At 49.2% G+C, this 14,395-nt stretch overlaps 1 protein-coding gene across 1 annotated transcript; it reads left to right on the plus strand.

The window, feature by feature from the left end:
* Positions 1-6,072: 6,072 nt before the first annotated feature.
* Positions 6,073-13,662, plus strand: POLR3H (RNA polymerase III subunit H). Its single transcript, XM_064155147.1, has 6 exons — positions 6,073-6,705; positions 7,881-7,977; positions 9,608-9,694; positions 10,663-10,726; positions 11,700-11,907; positions 12,870-13,662. The coding sequence occupies exons 1-6, from the start codon at positions 6,595-6,597 to the stop codon at positions 12,921-12,923; spliced, it is 621 nt and encodes a 206-aa protein (XP_064011217.1). The 5' UTR covers positions 6,073-6,594; the 3' UTR covers positions 12,924-13,662.
* The last annotated feature ends 733 nt before the right edge of the window (positions 13,663-14,395 follow it).

Genomic DNA, 14,395 nt, shown 5'->3' on the forward strand with positions numbered 1-14,395 from the left:
CACCCTACTGCCTTGCTCCCTGCTCTGGGCTCGAAGCCATGACAAACCCAGCTGCTTTCTAAGCATCTCGTTTCTAGCAGTGCATTATGGCAATCCCTCGGCCCTAAAAGATCTTTCCTTTCTGTTTTTCCCTTGTGCTGGCATGACCATGCTCAGAGGAGTCATCACCGTGGGCAGAGGCAACGTCATGAACTGGCCTGAGACTACTCCTCTTGGGGTCACAGGGCAATGCAATAAGGACAGGAATCAATCTTTTGTTGCGTCCACTGGGGAACAGAGTGAGGAGTGATGAGGTTTAAATTGAGAGGAGTAAGTCTGATGCTGCACATCAGGAAACACTTTCTAACAGAACAGGCAGTTAATTACTCGGGTAGATTGCCTCAGGAAGCACTGAAGTCTCCATCATTGGAGGTTTTAAGAACAGGCTGGGCAAGTGTCCTTTGGGGGAGACTGAGGTGGTATCCACCTTCATTTTAGAGCAGAAGGGTGGACCATGCCAGCACCTCACCACACAGGTCCCTGTGAGCCTGGAGTAAAACTTACAAGAAACCTGAACAAGCATGGTGCAGTGTCAGTGCTGCTTCTGGGAGCTGTTACAGGCAGCTTGTGGTATGGAGTGGTGATGGTTTGGTTTTGGTTCCTTAAACAAGGCTCTTCCCTTGACTCCTGCCTTTTCTTGGTGGCTGAACACAATGACTCCAACCAGCAACAACCCTTGGGGCTGCAGGGTGATGTACAACTTGTGTGGGGAGTTGTGAGGCATAGCACAGAGTTGGAAGACAGCGTCATGACTGCTCGTTTGGCTGTATCCATCCTTCCAGGTAGCTGGATGCTCATCCATGGCTATCCCAGGGGCTTTGACAGAGGGACTGGGTCACAAAGCAGTTGTGTCTCTCCTGTCAATAAACTATAGTGCTCCATAGATAGAATAGACCAACTCACGGCAAGAACACCACGAAGCACTGAAAGTCCAAGTACCAGTGGGTTCTGCCATTGCCCATCACACCCTGCTTGTGGCTTTTCAATCAGTTTTCCATGCCAAAACATGAGCTCCTTTTACACCCTATAGACACCTCTCTGGAGGGAACTGTCTGCACATCCAGACCAGTAGGGTCCTGAACTGGAAAGAGATGTGGGCCAGGAGGAGCACTGGGCATGTCCTCTTCATCCCCAGACATTGGGCTAACGTTTGTAGACTGAGTATCACAAATACCTGCATTTCCCCACCCGATCTGTGGCACACCAGGGTTTGCCATGAGCCCAGCTGCGTGTGTTAAACAGTATAAACTGAAGAGAGGAGACAAGCGTCAGAACCTGACTCTCCCACTTAGTCACTAAGGGCTCTTGACGGAAAAGGCACAGGGAGCTGGAGGTACATTTGACTGGAAGCTGGCTCTGGGCATGCGCTGTACCAGAGGAAGCAGAGAGTATAAAGCATGCAAAAATGATAAAAGGAGAAAAGGGGAAGCTTTGATCAAACAGAGAGTGGGAGTGCTGGAGATGCCTGCAGAGATGGAAGCAAAGGCAGGAGCATGGAGGACTTAGTACGTGAGAAGATACAATAATTCCTTTGGAGTCCATCAAAGCAGGGCCACAACAGCCTAGATGCAAATTACCACTCTCCTCCTCCAGTGTCCCTGATCCAGTTTTCCCCAACAGCCATGGGGATGTGGAGGCAGAGGAGATCTTAAACAAAATAATTTGGTGGTTCCTCTCATTTTCCTCCCAGTTGCTGAGCCTTCAGGTATCTCTGAATAGCATATTCCAGTCTTCCTGTACAGTTATGAGAATGAGCAATGCCTGGGATTTTCTCTGGCTGGCAGAAAGACCCTTGTGTAATCCCTGGATTCCCACAGCTGAAGCTTCAAAAAAATCCCAGCAAGCAAGAATCACGCTCCCAGAAGTCAGAAAAGCTCAACTGCTGCTGAGAGACTCTAGGGACTTTCTGGTTATGCATGAAAAGGTGTGCAGAGGCACTGCAGATTTGTGGCTATTCATTCTGTCACTGCTACTGGGACAAAAAGAGATCACTCAGCAAAATGAGGCTGTTCACACAAGTCCCAACATCAAAATACTTCAGCTACAGCTATTTACTGTTAAATATAGAGTAATTCTGAGTGCTATCAATAGCTGAGTTGAGATCACACCAATGTTTGGCCTTTGTGTGTATTTTTACATCGGGGACAGTGCTTATGAAACACAGAATTCCTTCAGGGCATAACAAAGCAACATCCGTCACAACTACTGAGGCCCAGGCACACAGTGCTTGGGATCAAGGAGGGTTACCTGCAGAGAGTGAGCATGGAAATAATCTTCCACTGGTGGAGTCTGAGAAATTGCCAGTCAGACTCAACTCTGGTCATGTTTGTAGCCTGATATTTAGGGCAAAGAAGCTCATCTGACACTGCCATCACCAGCTTTCACTCTAAACATTTCGATTTCCCCAGTATTAAAGTACCTGCAAGAAATATGTAGCTGTGTAAAGAAGGGGAACCCTTTCATCACAGGACATTGAGATGCTGGTGAAGGGCCCTGAATGCAAGTCATACGAGGAATGGCTGAGGGAACTGGAAGAGGAAGGCTGAGGAGACTGAGGGAAGACCTCATCACCCTCTACAGCTTCCTCAAAGAAAGCTGGATGGAGGTGGGGGTTGGTCTGTTCTCACATGCAACAAGTGACAGGACAAGAGGAAATGGCCTCATGTTGTGCCAAGGGAGGTTCAGGTTGGATATTAGGAAAGAGTTCTTCACAGAAAGGGTTACCAAGCATTGGAACAGGCTGCCCAGGCAGGTGGGAGAGTCACCATCCTCGGAGGTATTTAAAAGGCGTGTGGATGTGGCACTTAGGGACGTGGGTCAGTGGTAGTGGTTCAGCAGTAGCCGTGGGATTGCAAGCTCTAGGTGAGTGGTGGAATATGGTGTCCTCTTCCAGCCTCGATGAGTTCTGTGATTACCAAGGGACAGCCTGCAGCCTGTAGCCCTCGCTGGCGATCACAGAGCTGACAAAGGAGTGATTCCACATGCCCCTGCCACCAAAGAACTCGCTTGATGTCTGCACTTCACCAAAGACCCAACCATAAGACATAAGCCAGTGTGAAGTGAGGCCCCACAAACCTGCTGCTTGCACAACTGTTTTTGGTGGATCAGGCTGAAGTGAGATGTATGTTTCATAATGAGCATGGTTACTGGCAACATGAAAAATGTTACCTCAAAAATGGGCAAGGAATGGAAGTGTGACAAGACTCTGCCCAAATCCACTGCTCTTCATCTTCTGTGTTCTCCCAGGTATTCAGCCTACTACTCCCTTGAACCCCTGCCTGTTTAACCTCAAAGCACCCAGAGTGATCACCTTGCCAGTATCAGGGGTGTCTAACTCCTACCTCCTTGTGCAGAAAGCTATTTCTTCCTCTGCCACCAGAAGCAGGGCAGAGTCAGGAGCTATTCTCTCTTCTGAAAAAGTAGCTACAGATACCCACAGAATCTGCACTCCAGCTAAAGGTCACACCATGCACTGCCAGACCTGCATGAGGCCAGGACAGAACAGCAAGGGATGCAGCACTTGTGCCAGCAGAACTGTGCTGTGCTGAGATTAGCACAGGATTGCAGCATGGGAGGAAAGAGCCTTTGTAAGGCTCCCTGAAGTAGGATGAGAAGAGCAAGAAGCGCTGGGGATTTGGGTTGAGGTGTTCTGATAGAGTGATGTCTGCTGCATTAGCAGCAGAGATCGTTGCTGAGATGGTAGATGCTGCTCCAAGGATGCTGCCGCTCTTTTCAGGTGACCTGCACTAGCAGCAGAGATTGTTGCTGAGATGGTAGATGCTGCTCCAAGGATGCTGCCGCTCTTTTCAGGTGACAAACTTGCTCCTGGACCCCTCATTAAGACAAACACCAGACATGTGCAGACCAGTCACATTTATTTTCAAACAGCCAACCATCATAACCCAACAGATCCTGGTGAAACAGAAGCAGCTGTGAAGAGATCAGAAACTCCTTGGCCAAGACAGGTAATCTTTTTAATGAGACCTAGTCCCAGTACTTCCAACCTCGTTTTCCCTTTCCTCTTCCAAGTCAGCTCAACATATAATGATTTCTTATCCAAAACCCTCATTACTGTCCCACCACAGGCTTGCTGGGGGGTGTGGGGGATGACACACTTAGCCTTTGCATCAAAGCCACGATGCTGACAGTGCAGTTTTGACTGTCAGCCAGAGACATTTGTTTCTCCTGGCAAATCTTTTTTTAAACACACTTCAAACAACCTCCTTTCACTTCGCCCCAACAAACTCCAGACATTAGCACACCCCCTTGTTTTCTGCCATCCTTCATGCTGTTTACCTTGCTGCAGAATGCACCGAAGCCTGCAAAACCATACCAAGATTTCGTCGTTGTTGTAATTAACACTCGGAATAAATTATTCCAGCTCTACATTAATCAGTTTTGCACCTGATAATAACCTTAACCTAAGCATCGGGCAGTTGCCAATGTGAAGAATACCATCCAGGCACAGAGAGGCTACAAGCACACAGATTTGCTGCACAGGTGGGCAAACACATCAAGTATTTGCTCTTGGAGAGGTGCAAACTTTGATCTCTAGCACCCTGTCGTCATTGAAGCGTACGTTGAAGCAACTGAGGATTGTTTCAGGTGGAACAGCAGCTGCAGCCCAGGAGCCACTCCTCAGGGGAGGGGAGCACAGGTACACAGCAACGCCGCACTGGCTGCCCACTTGTTGAGGGCCTTCCTGCGCTTACATTGACCCAAACCATTCCCCTCACGCAGGCCTCCAAGTCACCGCTGCAACCCAGAGGCACCAGGGCCAACCCCACAGCGGCAGCGAGAAGCAACGGGAGGTAACATGAGCCAGCAGTGTGCCCAGGTGGCTAAGAAGGCCAATGGCATCCTGGCCCTGTATCAGGAACAGTGTGGCCAGCAGGACCAGAGAAGTCCTTCTGCCCCTGTACTCAGCGCTGGTCAGGCCACCCCTTGTGTACTGTGCCCAGTTCTGGGCTTCTCGATTTAAGAAAGTTGTTGAGGTGCTGGAACGTGTCCAGAGGAGGGCACCAAGGCTGGTGAGGGGGCTGGAACACAGTGCTGCGAGGAGAGGCTGAGGGAGCTGGGGGCGTGCAGCCTGGAGAAGAGGAGGCTCAGGGCAGATCTCATTGCTGTCTACAACTACCTGAAGGGAGGTTATAGCCAGGTGGGGGTTGGTGTCTTCTGCCAGGCAACCAGTGACAAAACAAGAGGACACAGTCTCAAGCTGCACCAGGGCAGGTGGACATTAGCCCCAGGGCAGGGCTGGACATTAGGAAGAAGTTCTTCACAGAAGGGGTGCCCCTTGGAGGTGCTGGAGTCACCATCCCTGGAGGTGTTCAAGAACAAGACTGGATGAGGCACTTAGTGCCATGGTTTAGTTAATTCGGAGGGTTAGGTGATAGGCTGGACTCGATGCATAGCATCATAGCATCATAGAATCATAGAATCAAGCAGGTTGGAAGAGACCTCCAAGATCATCCAGTCCAACCTAGCACCCAGCCCTATCCAGTCAACTAGACCATGGCACTAAGTGCCTCATCCAGGCTTTGCTTGAACACCTCCAGGGACGGTGACTCCACCACCTCCCTGGGCAGCCCATTCCAGTGCCAATCACTTTCTCTGCGAAGAACTTCCTCCTAACATCCAGCCTAGACCTACCCCGGCACAACTTGAGACTGTGTCCCCTTGTTCTATTGCTGGTAGAGACCTAGAGGTCTCTTCCAACCTGGTAAACTCCGTGATTCTGATGCCGTAACGGGGAACAAGGGCAGCTAAGGGGCCGGGGCGGGGAACAAGGGCAGCTAAGGGGCCGGGGCGGGGAACAAGGGCAGCCAAGGGGCCGGGGCGGGGAACAAGGGCAGCCAAGGGGCCGGGGCGGGGAACAAGGGCAGCTAAGGGGCCGGGGCGGGGCCCGGGGGCAGGCGCCGAGACCCCACCCCAACCTGAGGAGGGACAAAATGGCGGCCGCGGGGCGGGGCGCTTGCGCCACAGGGCTCCACCCCACACAGGGCTCCACCCCACACAGGGCGCCGCCCGCCGTCAATCAGGACGTGAGCCCGCCCGCCCGCCGAAGGCGATTGGCCACTGCGCCGGAAGTGCGGCGGTGCGGGCGGTGCACGGCCGGGCTTGTGGCGGTGCAGGTGGGTGAGGGCCGCGGCCGCGTTGGGTCGGGCAGCGCCGAGCCGGGCAGCTTTGCCCACCTCCGGCCCGTTCACTGCTGCTGTGTGCCCTCTGCTTTCTACAGCCGCGACTTCCTGGCCGCCCACCCCGACAACGCTTGGCGTGGTTGCTTTCAACCCTTCCCCGCGTCGTTTCCACTCCCGGTGCCGGCCGTTGCGCGGCCGCCCCCGAACTTCCACGCTGTTACCCCACGTCCGTGTCGTTTCCCCGGCTCATGTGGGATAGCCAGAGCGCTGTCCCGCTTAAGCTTCCTGCGAGACGCTGGGGTGGTTTCCCGGGCCTGAACCACATGAGTTTTCGGAGGTGTTAGTTGTGCTTGCAGTGCTCCGGTTCCTGAGGCTGTTGGTGTCTCCTCGCTTCTCACAGGCGCTTCTCGCCACCATGTTTGTGCTGGTAGAGATGACTGATACAGTGAGAATTCCTCCCTGGCAGTTTGAAAGGAAACTGAATGAATCCATTGCTGAAGAGCTAAACAAGAAGTTAGCCAATAAGGTAAAGCACGGGTCGTGTGTAGCCATCGTCATGTCCCTGAGTATTTCTTGTGCTTGTTCCAAGTGAGAGGTGAGGATGGTACCTGAATACCTCACAATTGAAATACCATAAACTAATCAAGGAGGCAGCCACCTATCATCCCAAAGGAGTATTCTTTCTAACGGCTAGTTCTGTAATGGGAGGATAGTGAGACACCAGATGGGGCAAGCAAGCATGAAAGAAGTGAGAGTAACTGCTTGTTTTGTGTATAGAAACGTGAACTGAAACACAGCCTGAAAGATGGCTGTGTATAGAAACATGATCTGAAACACAGCCTGAAAGATGACTGCAAATTAATCCTTATAAAAAAGGTGATGTGATAAATGTAGAAGAGCAATGCTGGAAGAGAAATGAGGGTGATAAGAGCTGACTTGGGCTATTTGATATACAGTGTGGCAGTTAAGAAGTTGGTCTTTGATGCAGGGTATGGAGAAGTGTTCTGTCATAGACAGGTAGGTCACCAGTTTCTTTTGCAGCCCCTGGGACTGTCCTTAAAGACAGGACTGTCACAGTCAAAAAGTCACTCATGAAGGGCGCTCTAAAGAGCACCCTGAAACTACTGGGGGTGGTGAATAGCAGGCTATACAGACAGCTTACAAAAAGCAAAGGTCTTTCCTTGTGCACTGGTGAGTTGTAGGTGCCTCAAATTGGATAGGGTATGAAGCTGTCCCAGAAACAGCAGAGAAATCAGGAGCTCTCCTCATTTCTCCCCAGAGCTACTATAGGTTAAGATGAGGGCAAGGTTCCTGTGGACAGGCTGGGGGGCTGACGAGTCATGTCTGTGAGCAGTTATTTACTGTCTGGACAGGTCAAGTTCTCTCTGACAGTTACCCCAAGGTTTACTGTTTGCAGCAGTGCTCTTTCCAGTACCAATGAAAACACACGCTCCCATAACACTTGAATAAGTTAGGGGTTCCCCTGCAGTGTGGAGTGGTTAGGGCAGGGGGTGTTGAAAGGAGTGTACCAGAACAGCTTGCTTCACATCTTGGTGCCTTTCTGTTGCCTCCTTTTGAACAAAAGGTGTGTTCAGTGTATAAATCTGAGGGTTTGCTTGATTTAGCCATGGGAGTTGCTTGATTTACTGCTTTCTAATACACCTTTTTTTTTCCTTTCTTCCCCCACCCTCCTTGGAGCAGGTTGTATACAATGTTGGCCTCTGCATCTGCCTGTATGATATCACAAAGCTGGAAGATTCATACATATTCCCTGGAGATGGTGCCTCACATACCAAAGGTATGCATGCTTATCCTCAGTTCTAGAGTTGTGCAGAAGGATGGAGATCTGGAAATGAAAACTGAGTTTGTTAGGAAGTAAGTTTAAAGGAATCACAGAATCATCCAGGTTGGAAAATACCTCCAAGATCATCCAGTCCAACCTAGCACCCAGCCCTGTCCAATCAACTAGACCATGGCATTAAGTGCCTCATCCAGGCTTTTCTTGAACACCTCCAGAGACAGTGACTCCACCTCCCTGGGCAGCCCATTCCAATGCCAATCACTCTCTCTGTGAAGAACTTCCTCCTAACATCCAGCCTATACCTCCCCTGGCACAACTTGAGACTGTGTCCCCTTGTTCTGTTGCTGGTTACCTGGGAGAAGAGGCCACCTCCCACCTGGCTACAATGTCCCTTCAGGTAGTTGTAGACAGTAATGAGGTCACCCCTGAGCCTCCTCTTCTCCAGGCTAAACATCCCCAGCTCCCTCAGCCTCTCATAGGGTTTGTGTTCCAGGCCCTTCACAATGAAACAAGAGAATATGTTCTCTCTGAGCTTGGAAAGAAAAAAAGGTCTGCTCTTGGATAAATCTAGCAGTATATGGTAACAACTTTTTCCTTAATGTGCTGCCTGGTTGTGCGTAAAGGAGTAGCACTGAGTGTGGACAGCTAAAATTATGTTGATTTGCTCATAAATGTTTGGCTAGGATTGTCTCAGCATTCTTATACTGCATTCTTAAATGCAAAATGCTTAGTTAGAAAGGTTTTGTTTTGATCTGCAGGAAGAATCCAGTTCTGTTAGGGAATCCTATTTACTCTGGGAATATTTGCCATCAGATATTTCATTTTGAAGAAAGAAAATACAGCATTGTCAAGACAGATAAAAGGAGCAGAAGTATTACAAGACAGTGTAACTTCAACTGATATGTTTGGCCTTGAAGCATTTTGCAGGAATGCTCACATCACCCTCACAGAGCACTGGAACAGGCTGCTCAGAGAGGTTGTGGAGGCTCCGTTGCTGGAGACATTCAAAACCCACCTGGATGTGTTCCTGTGTGACCTGCTCTAGGTGGTCCTGCTCTGGCAGTGTGGGGCTGGACTAGATGATCTTTTGAGGTCCCTTCCAACCCCTAACATTCTGTGTGTGTATAAGCAGAGGTCCTGCTCCATGTTCTTCATCTTACAGTTCATTCTGTGAGCTTAAACTCTTGCCAGGTGTCTCCTTCACTGGAAGCATTCAAAACCCACCTGGATATGTTCCTGTGTGACCTGCTCTAGGTAGTCCTGCTCTGGCAGGGGGGTTGGACCATATGATCTTTTGAGGTCCCTTCCAACCCCTAACATTCTGTGTGTGTGTAAGCAGAGGCCCTGCTCCACATTCTTCATCTTATGGTTTGATTCTGAGAGCTTAAACTCTTGCCAGATGGAAAAGCAGAGAACAAGAGACTGCTGTCAGAGTTCATACAAAGCAGGAATCAGAACTCTTTAATTTTTGTTTTTCTATCATCTGAGGAGTGTCTGTAAGGAAACTAAAATAAACTGGGGGAGGCAATTTAGAGGGCATATAGGGTGTGGGGTTTTGCTTTGGTGGCATCCACCCTGTGTGGTTCACTAACAGGGATGTAACATTAATGATGTGTTTTCTTTTAAGTGCACTTCCGCTACGTGGTCTTCCATCCCTTCCTGGATGAGATTCTGGTTGGACAGATCAAGAGCTGCAGTCAGGATGGTGTTCATGGTAAAACTTAGCTGCTACTGTTGGGGAGCTGCAGAAGTCTTGGGTCTTCTGAGATACAGAGGCTTTAGGTTGTACAGTGCTGTGTGTGGGCCGATTAAGTGCCTTTAGCGCTGCTCTGACCTGAGGGTGGTTGGTAGTTTGAGCCTGGCAGCTTCCCCTGCCCTCCACAGTTTTGCCATTCGTGTGCATGCCCAAGAAGAGCAGGCAGGCCCATCTGGAGCTCAGCCTGGATTCATTTTCTTGCTTCAGTGAACAGAACTTGTGTTTTTTTTACAGTGGTAATATTGGCTTGTATTAGTCTGATGCATCTTCCCTGTAGCTCTCTGCAAATCCACCATCGTTTCCTGTACCTGCAAACGTGGCAGGGAAATGTCTTTGTGAGCAAAGTGCTGTCAGATTAATGGAATACATAATTGATGGGTTCCTTTCCTTTCTTGTGGGAGCCTTTCACACAAGCGAGCTCCTCCGCTCAGTGATTAAGTTAGGACAATAAGATTATCTTGGGTGCATTTGGTGCTGAATTTGGGCATGTCCACTCTTGGATAGAATTCAGCATTGTGAAAGCTGAAGGGGGAGGTGGTGGGTGTTCTAACCTTTTACTGGCCTTTATTTAACGTGTTACATCTGTGATTTCTAAGCTTATTTGCTGTCACAGACCTCTATAGCATCTGACTCATTTCTTGGAACGGTTTCCTTTCCAATCCTGCTCCAAACAACCTTTTCCTTCCCCAGCAGGCATGAAGACTGTGCCCTCTGTTGCTGTGTGTACTTTTCAGCTGCGTGGTTGTTTTGCTGCCAACTGAAATTGAGCATTGTGGCTTAAAGAATAAATTCCTGCATGATCTCGGGTGTCCTTCCTGCTCCAGAGGAAGGAGAATGAGTCCAGAAATGCATTTCAGGAATTGCTCTGCCACATACATCATTTGCAAAGAATCAGTTTGGTCTTAATCAAATTCTTTCCTCCACAGTTTCTATTGGATTCTTTGATGATATTGTCATCCCACCAGAATCCCTGCAGCAGCCAGCTAAGTTGTATCCTTTGATCACCTTTGATAACTTTACTACTTCATTTCAAAAGATTGTGCAGTGCTGGCCCAACAGGCATTCAGCACTGCAACAATGAAGGTGCTCAGTGGCAGAAGCTAAGCCCTTGTGTCAGGCAAGTCCCACAGACTGTTATCACAGCTAGACAGGCCTCACGCTCGTTGGGTTTTGCAGGGTCATTGTGCCTGCTGATAGGCATGAATGGCAGTGTCCCCTGAACAGCCACCCTGTAATCCCTGCCTCTGGTCTTGGCTGCTGCTGAAGACAGGATGCTGGTTTTACCACATCGTGTCATGTCTAGATACGTGGTGTGTCTGATACACTTCATTGTGATGGGCAAGGGCTTCTTGGCTGTGAGGGGTGGGGGTGGGCTTACTTATGGTTGGTTTTGTTTTAAGGGGGAGCAGATAGTTCCAGCTCTGCCCAGCAGCTTTTGAAGCAAGAAAGTCAAAAATCACAGATTGCCAGGTTGGGAGGGACCCCAAGGATCATCTGGTCTAACCTTCCTAGGTGTTAGTGTAGTTTAAATGAGATGGCCCAGCACCCTGTCAGTCTGAGTCTTGAAACTGTCCAGTGTAGGGAAATGCACTGCTTCCCTTGGGAGGTTCTCCCAGCTGTTACCATGAACAAAAATTTCCTCTTGAATTCCAATGGGAATCTCCCCAGGAGTAACTTGTACCCATTGCCTCATGTCTTTTCCATGGGACTCCTTCTAAAAAGGGAGTCTCCATCCTCCTGGTAGCCACCCTTTATGCATTGGTGCACAGTAATGATAATAAGGTACCATGTACATGGAATAAAGTTTCCCCTAAGACAGATGCAAATCCTGGGCTGTGCAGATGATGACCTACAACAGTGCACTGTGGTTTGGTAAGTATTATGGGAAGGCTTTGGACTGAGGCTATTCCCAAAAGCTTCAGAAAGTGAATCTGTTTCCATCCTTAACCTGTGGCGTGGCCAGTGATGAAGCAGAGCAGGTGTGGGTGTGGGAATACGAGACAGAAGAAGGAGCCCATGACCTTTACATGGACATTGGGGAGGAGATCCGCTTCCGAGTCGTGGATGAAACCTTTGTTGATACATCTCCGACAGGTCCAAGCTCTGCAGAAGCTTCCACGTCAAATGCCACAGAAGAAGTCCAGAAGAAAGAGGCACCCTACACTCTTGTGGTAACTATGTGCACAATTCCTGCAGCCTTGTGAATGTTGTGGCTTAGTCTGTGGCTGGGGTTGTTTAGCGTGGAGAAGAGGAGGCTCAGGGGGTGACCTCATTGCTGTCTACAACTACCTGAAGGGACATTGGGGGGTGGCCTCTTCTCCCAGGCAACCAGCAATAGAACAAGGGGACACAGTCTTAAGTTGTGACGGGGAAAGTATAGGCTGGATGTTAGGGGGAAGTTCTTCACAGAGAGAGTGATTGGCATTGGAATGGGCTGCCCAGGGAGGTGGTGGAGGCACCGTCCCTGGAGGTGTTCAGGAAAAGACTGGCTGAGGCACTTAGTGCCATGGTCTAGTTGACTGGCTAGGGCTGGGTGCTAGGTTGCACTGAATGATCTTGGAGGTCTCTTCCAACCTGGTTGATTCTATGATTCTAAAATAACAGGAATGGATTGCTTCAAGCTGACTGGGAAGCAGAGAGATAGTCACAAATGAAAGGAGTAGAAAAGGGGACATTCTTCTTGTGGTGACACTATTTGCTGTGTTTTCACTGGAATACTGTGGTGGTTGGTGGAGTTCCTCTTGGGAGGCTGATTTAAAGCAGACAGTAAGTGGTGAGTGCAGGATCTGCAGATGGGAGTGAGCATAGGAGGAGCACAGAGCTGGGAGAACATAAGGATTTACGCAGCAGCTAAATGGTCTTTCCCATGCTGTGGTTCAGCACAAGTGCAAGAGACAGATGGATGTGAAGCAGTGAAAGCTGGGACTGTCAGGTGGTGGAATGGGCAAGCACTGGATTTCCAAGTGTTAAACATTTGTTGCAGTGTTGAGGGCACATGTTGGGCAGGCTCTGGTAGGACAGAAGTGAGTAGCTCGTCTGTGACTCCAGGCAGGGAAATAGTTTATGTTTTCATCCATTTACTCCTGTGTTCTCTGTGTGGTTTAAAGTGGTACACCCTCTTCTCTGCCAACAGGGATCCATCAGTGAGCCAGGCCTGGGCCTCCTGTCATGGTGGACAAACAGTTAGCCCAAATCAGCCTCCTCCACAGAAGTCTTTCCGGTGGATGTTTGGGGGAACAATGGGGTCCTGCTGGTGCTCACTGCTCCTCTGAAGCTGAATGAGAAATCAGAGCTGCCATTTGTTGTCATCCCTTCAGCTTCCAACCTGCCAGACCACGACAGTTGCTTTCAAGAAATGTCTTCACTGCTCTGTAGAAATTAATCTACAGGCACAAAACCCCTTGAGCACAGCAGCAACAAACTCAGCTGGAGCTTTGGGCTCCTGCCCTGGAGGGAAAACTGGGGAGGTCTTTACTTGCCTGAATTAAGAAGGGAGCTGACTTGCGTGAAAGGAGAGAATGCTTGTCAAGATACATTGCTTCCTTGGGCTGAGAGCTGGACCTCAGAGGAGGACAAACCCACCCTTCTTTTGACAGGAAATGGAGAAGAAACAGCAAAAGACAGAGCTCCTAGAGGTGTGGTACTCCGGGCACCTGGGAAGAGCTGCTGCTGGGAGGGTGAGGATGGTGGTGGTAATGTTCTCCTAAGAATGGGAATGTAAGCCATGGATGAAGTCAGCCAGAAAGAATTGGAATGACAGTAGTTTACCTAAAAGTAACCTAGACTCTGCAAAGATGACCACTGTGGAAAGCTACAGGCTGATTACTGTAATGAATGGAAATACTTCATTGGGTGGGCTGTATTGATGTAGAATGAGCTCAACTTTGCAGGAGTTTGACTGAAAAATACATAGTTATGAACTGAAATGGACCAAGGCTCCTTTGAGAAGCTAAATGCTTGTTTGTGGGGGTATGTTAATACCAGAAATGGAATCAATAGTAAAAACCACACAGCCTGCCTTCCTCTACAATTTGTGGGGAAGCTATTAGCTTCCTGCTTAGCAGGAAGAAAAAAGTTGCCTCCTGCAGTTTATCTACTTGGATTTCAAGGCAGACAGTGTTGAGACCAACACTCTGCTCTAACAGCCAATAACAAACAATTGCCATCACCCTCCCTGACAGCAGTAAAAGAAAAGGGGAGAACAAAACAGAGTAAAATCTATGCAGGGCCCATTGCCAAGAGAGTGATGTTGCACATAATTACAAAGGCAGCCACATTTGGCAGGAAGGGGCTGTAATTCCCTGGGATAGAGGGTCTGCTTAACCTCCAACTGTGAAAACAAAGCCTGAGTCACCAGTGCCCTCCCCGCAGCGTTGTTAGAACCCTTTAATTCTGAACTGTTATTCCTGGTGCATTGCCCTAATTAAAAGGAAGCCCAGAATTCTTTAGGTTCACATAGTAACAGAGGTCCATCTGCTCAGACAATAAGCTTACTGAATGCTGGCTATCGAGCAGTAGTGCTCAGACATGCAATCATATCTAGCCACAGAGGAAGCAAACTGCAGAAAGCCCCAGATGTTTGTAGAGGTGGAGATGTAGGCAAAGTGAAACATAAAGCAAGGCTTCCAGACAGCTCTTCTGGGGTAGTGCCTGCAAGTG

Source organism: Pogoniulus pusillus, chromosome 15 (genome assembly GCF_015220805.1).
Source record: "Pogoniulus pusillus isolate bPogPus1 chromosome 15, bPogPus1.pri, whole genome shotgun sequence".
Classification (NCBI taxonomy): domain Eukaryota; kingdom Metazoa; phylum Chordata; class Aves; order Piciformes; family Lybiidae; genus Pogoniulus; species Pogoniulus pusillus.

Bases quoted from the DNA above. Each gene is read 5' to 3' on its own strand.
- POLR3H (XM_064155147.1), top strand. From the start codon at position 6,595: ATGTTTGTGCTGGTAGAGATGACTGATACAGTGAGAATTCCTCCCTGG. The intron at 6,706-7,880 runs GTAAAGCACGGG...TCCTTGGAGCAG, and splicing joins ACAAGAAGTTAGCCAATAAG to GTTGTATACAATGTTGGCCT. The intron at 9,695-10,662 runs GTAAAACTTAGC...TTTCCTCCACAG, and splicing joins CAGTCAGGATGGTGTTCATG to TTTCTATTGGATTCTTTGAT.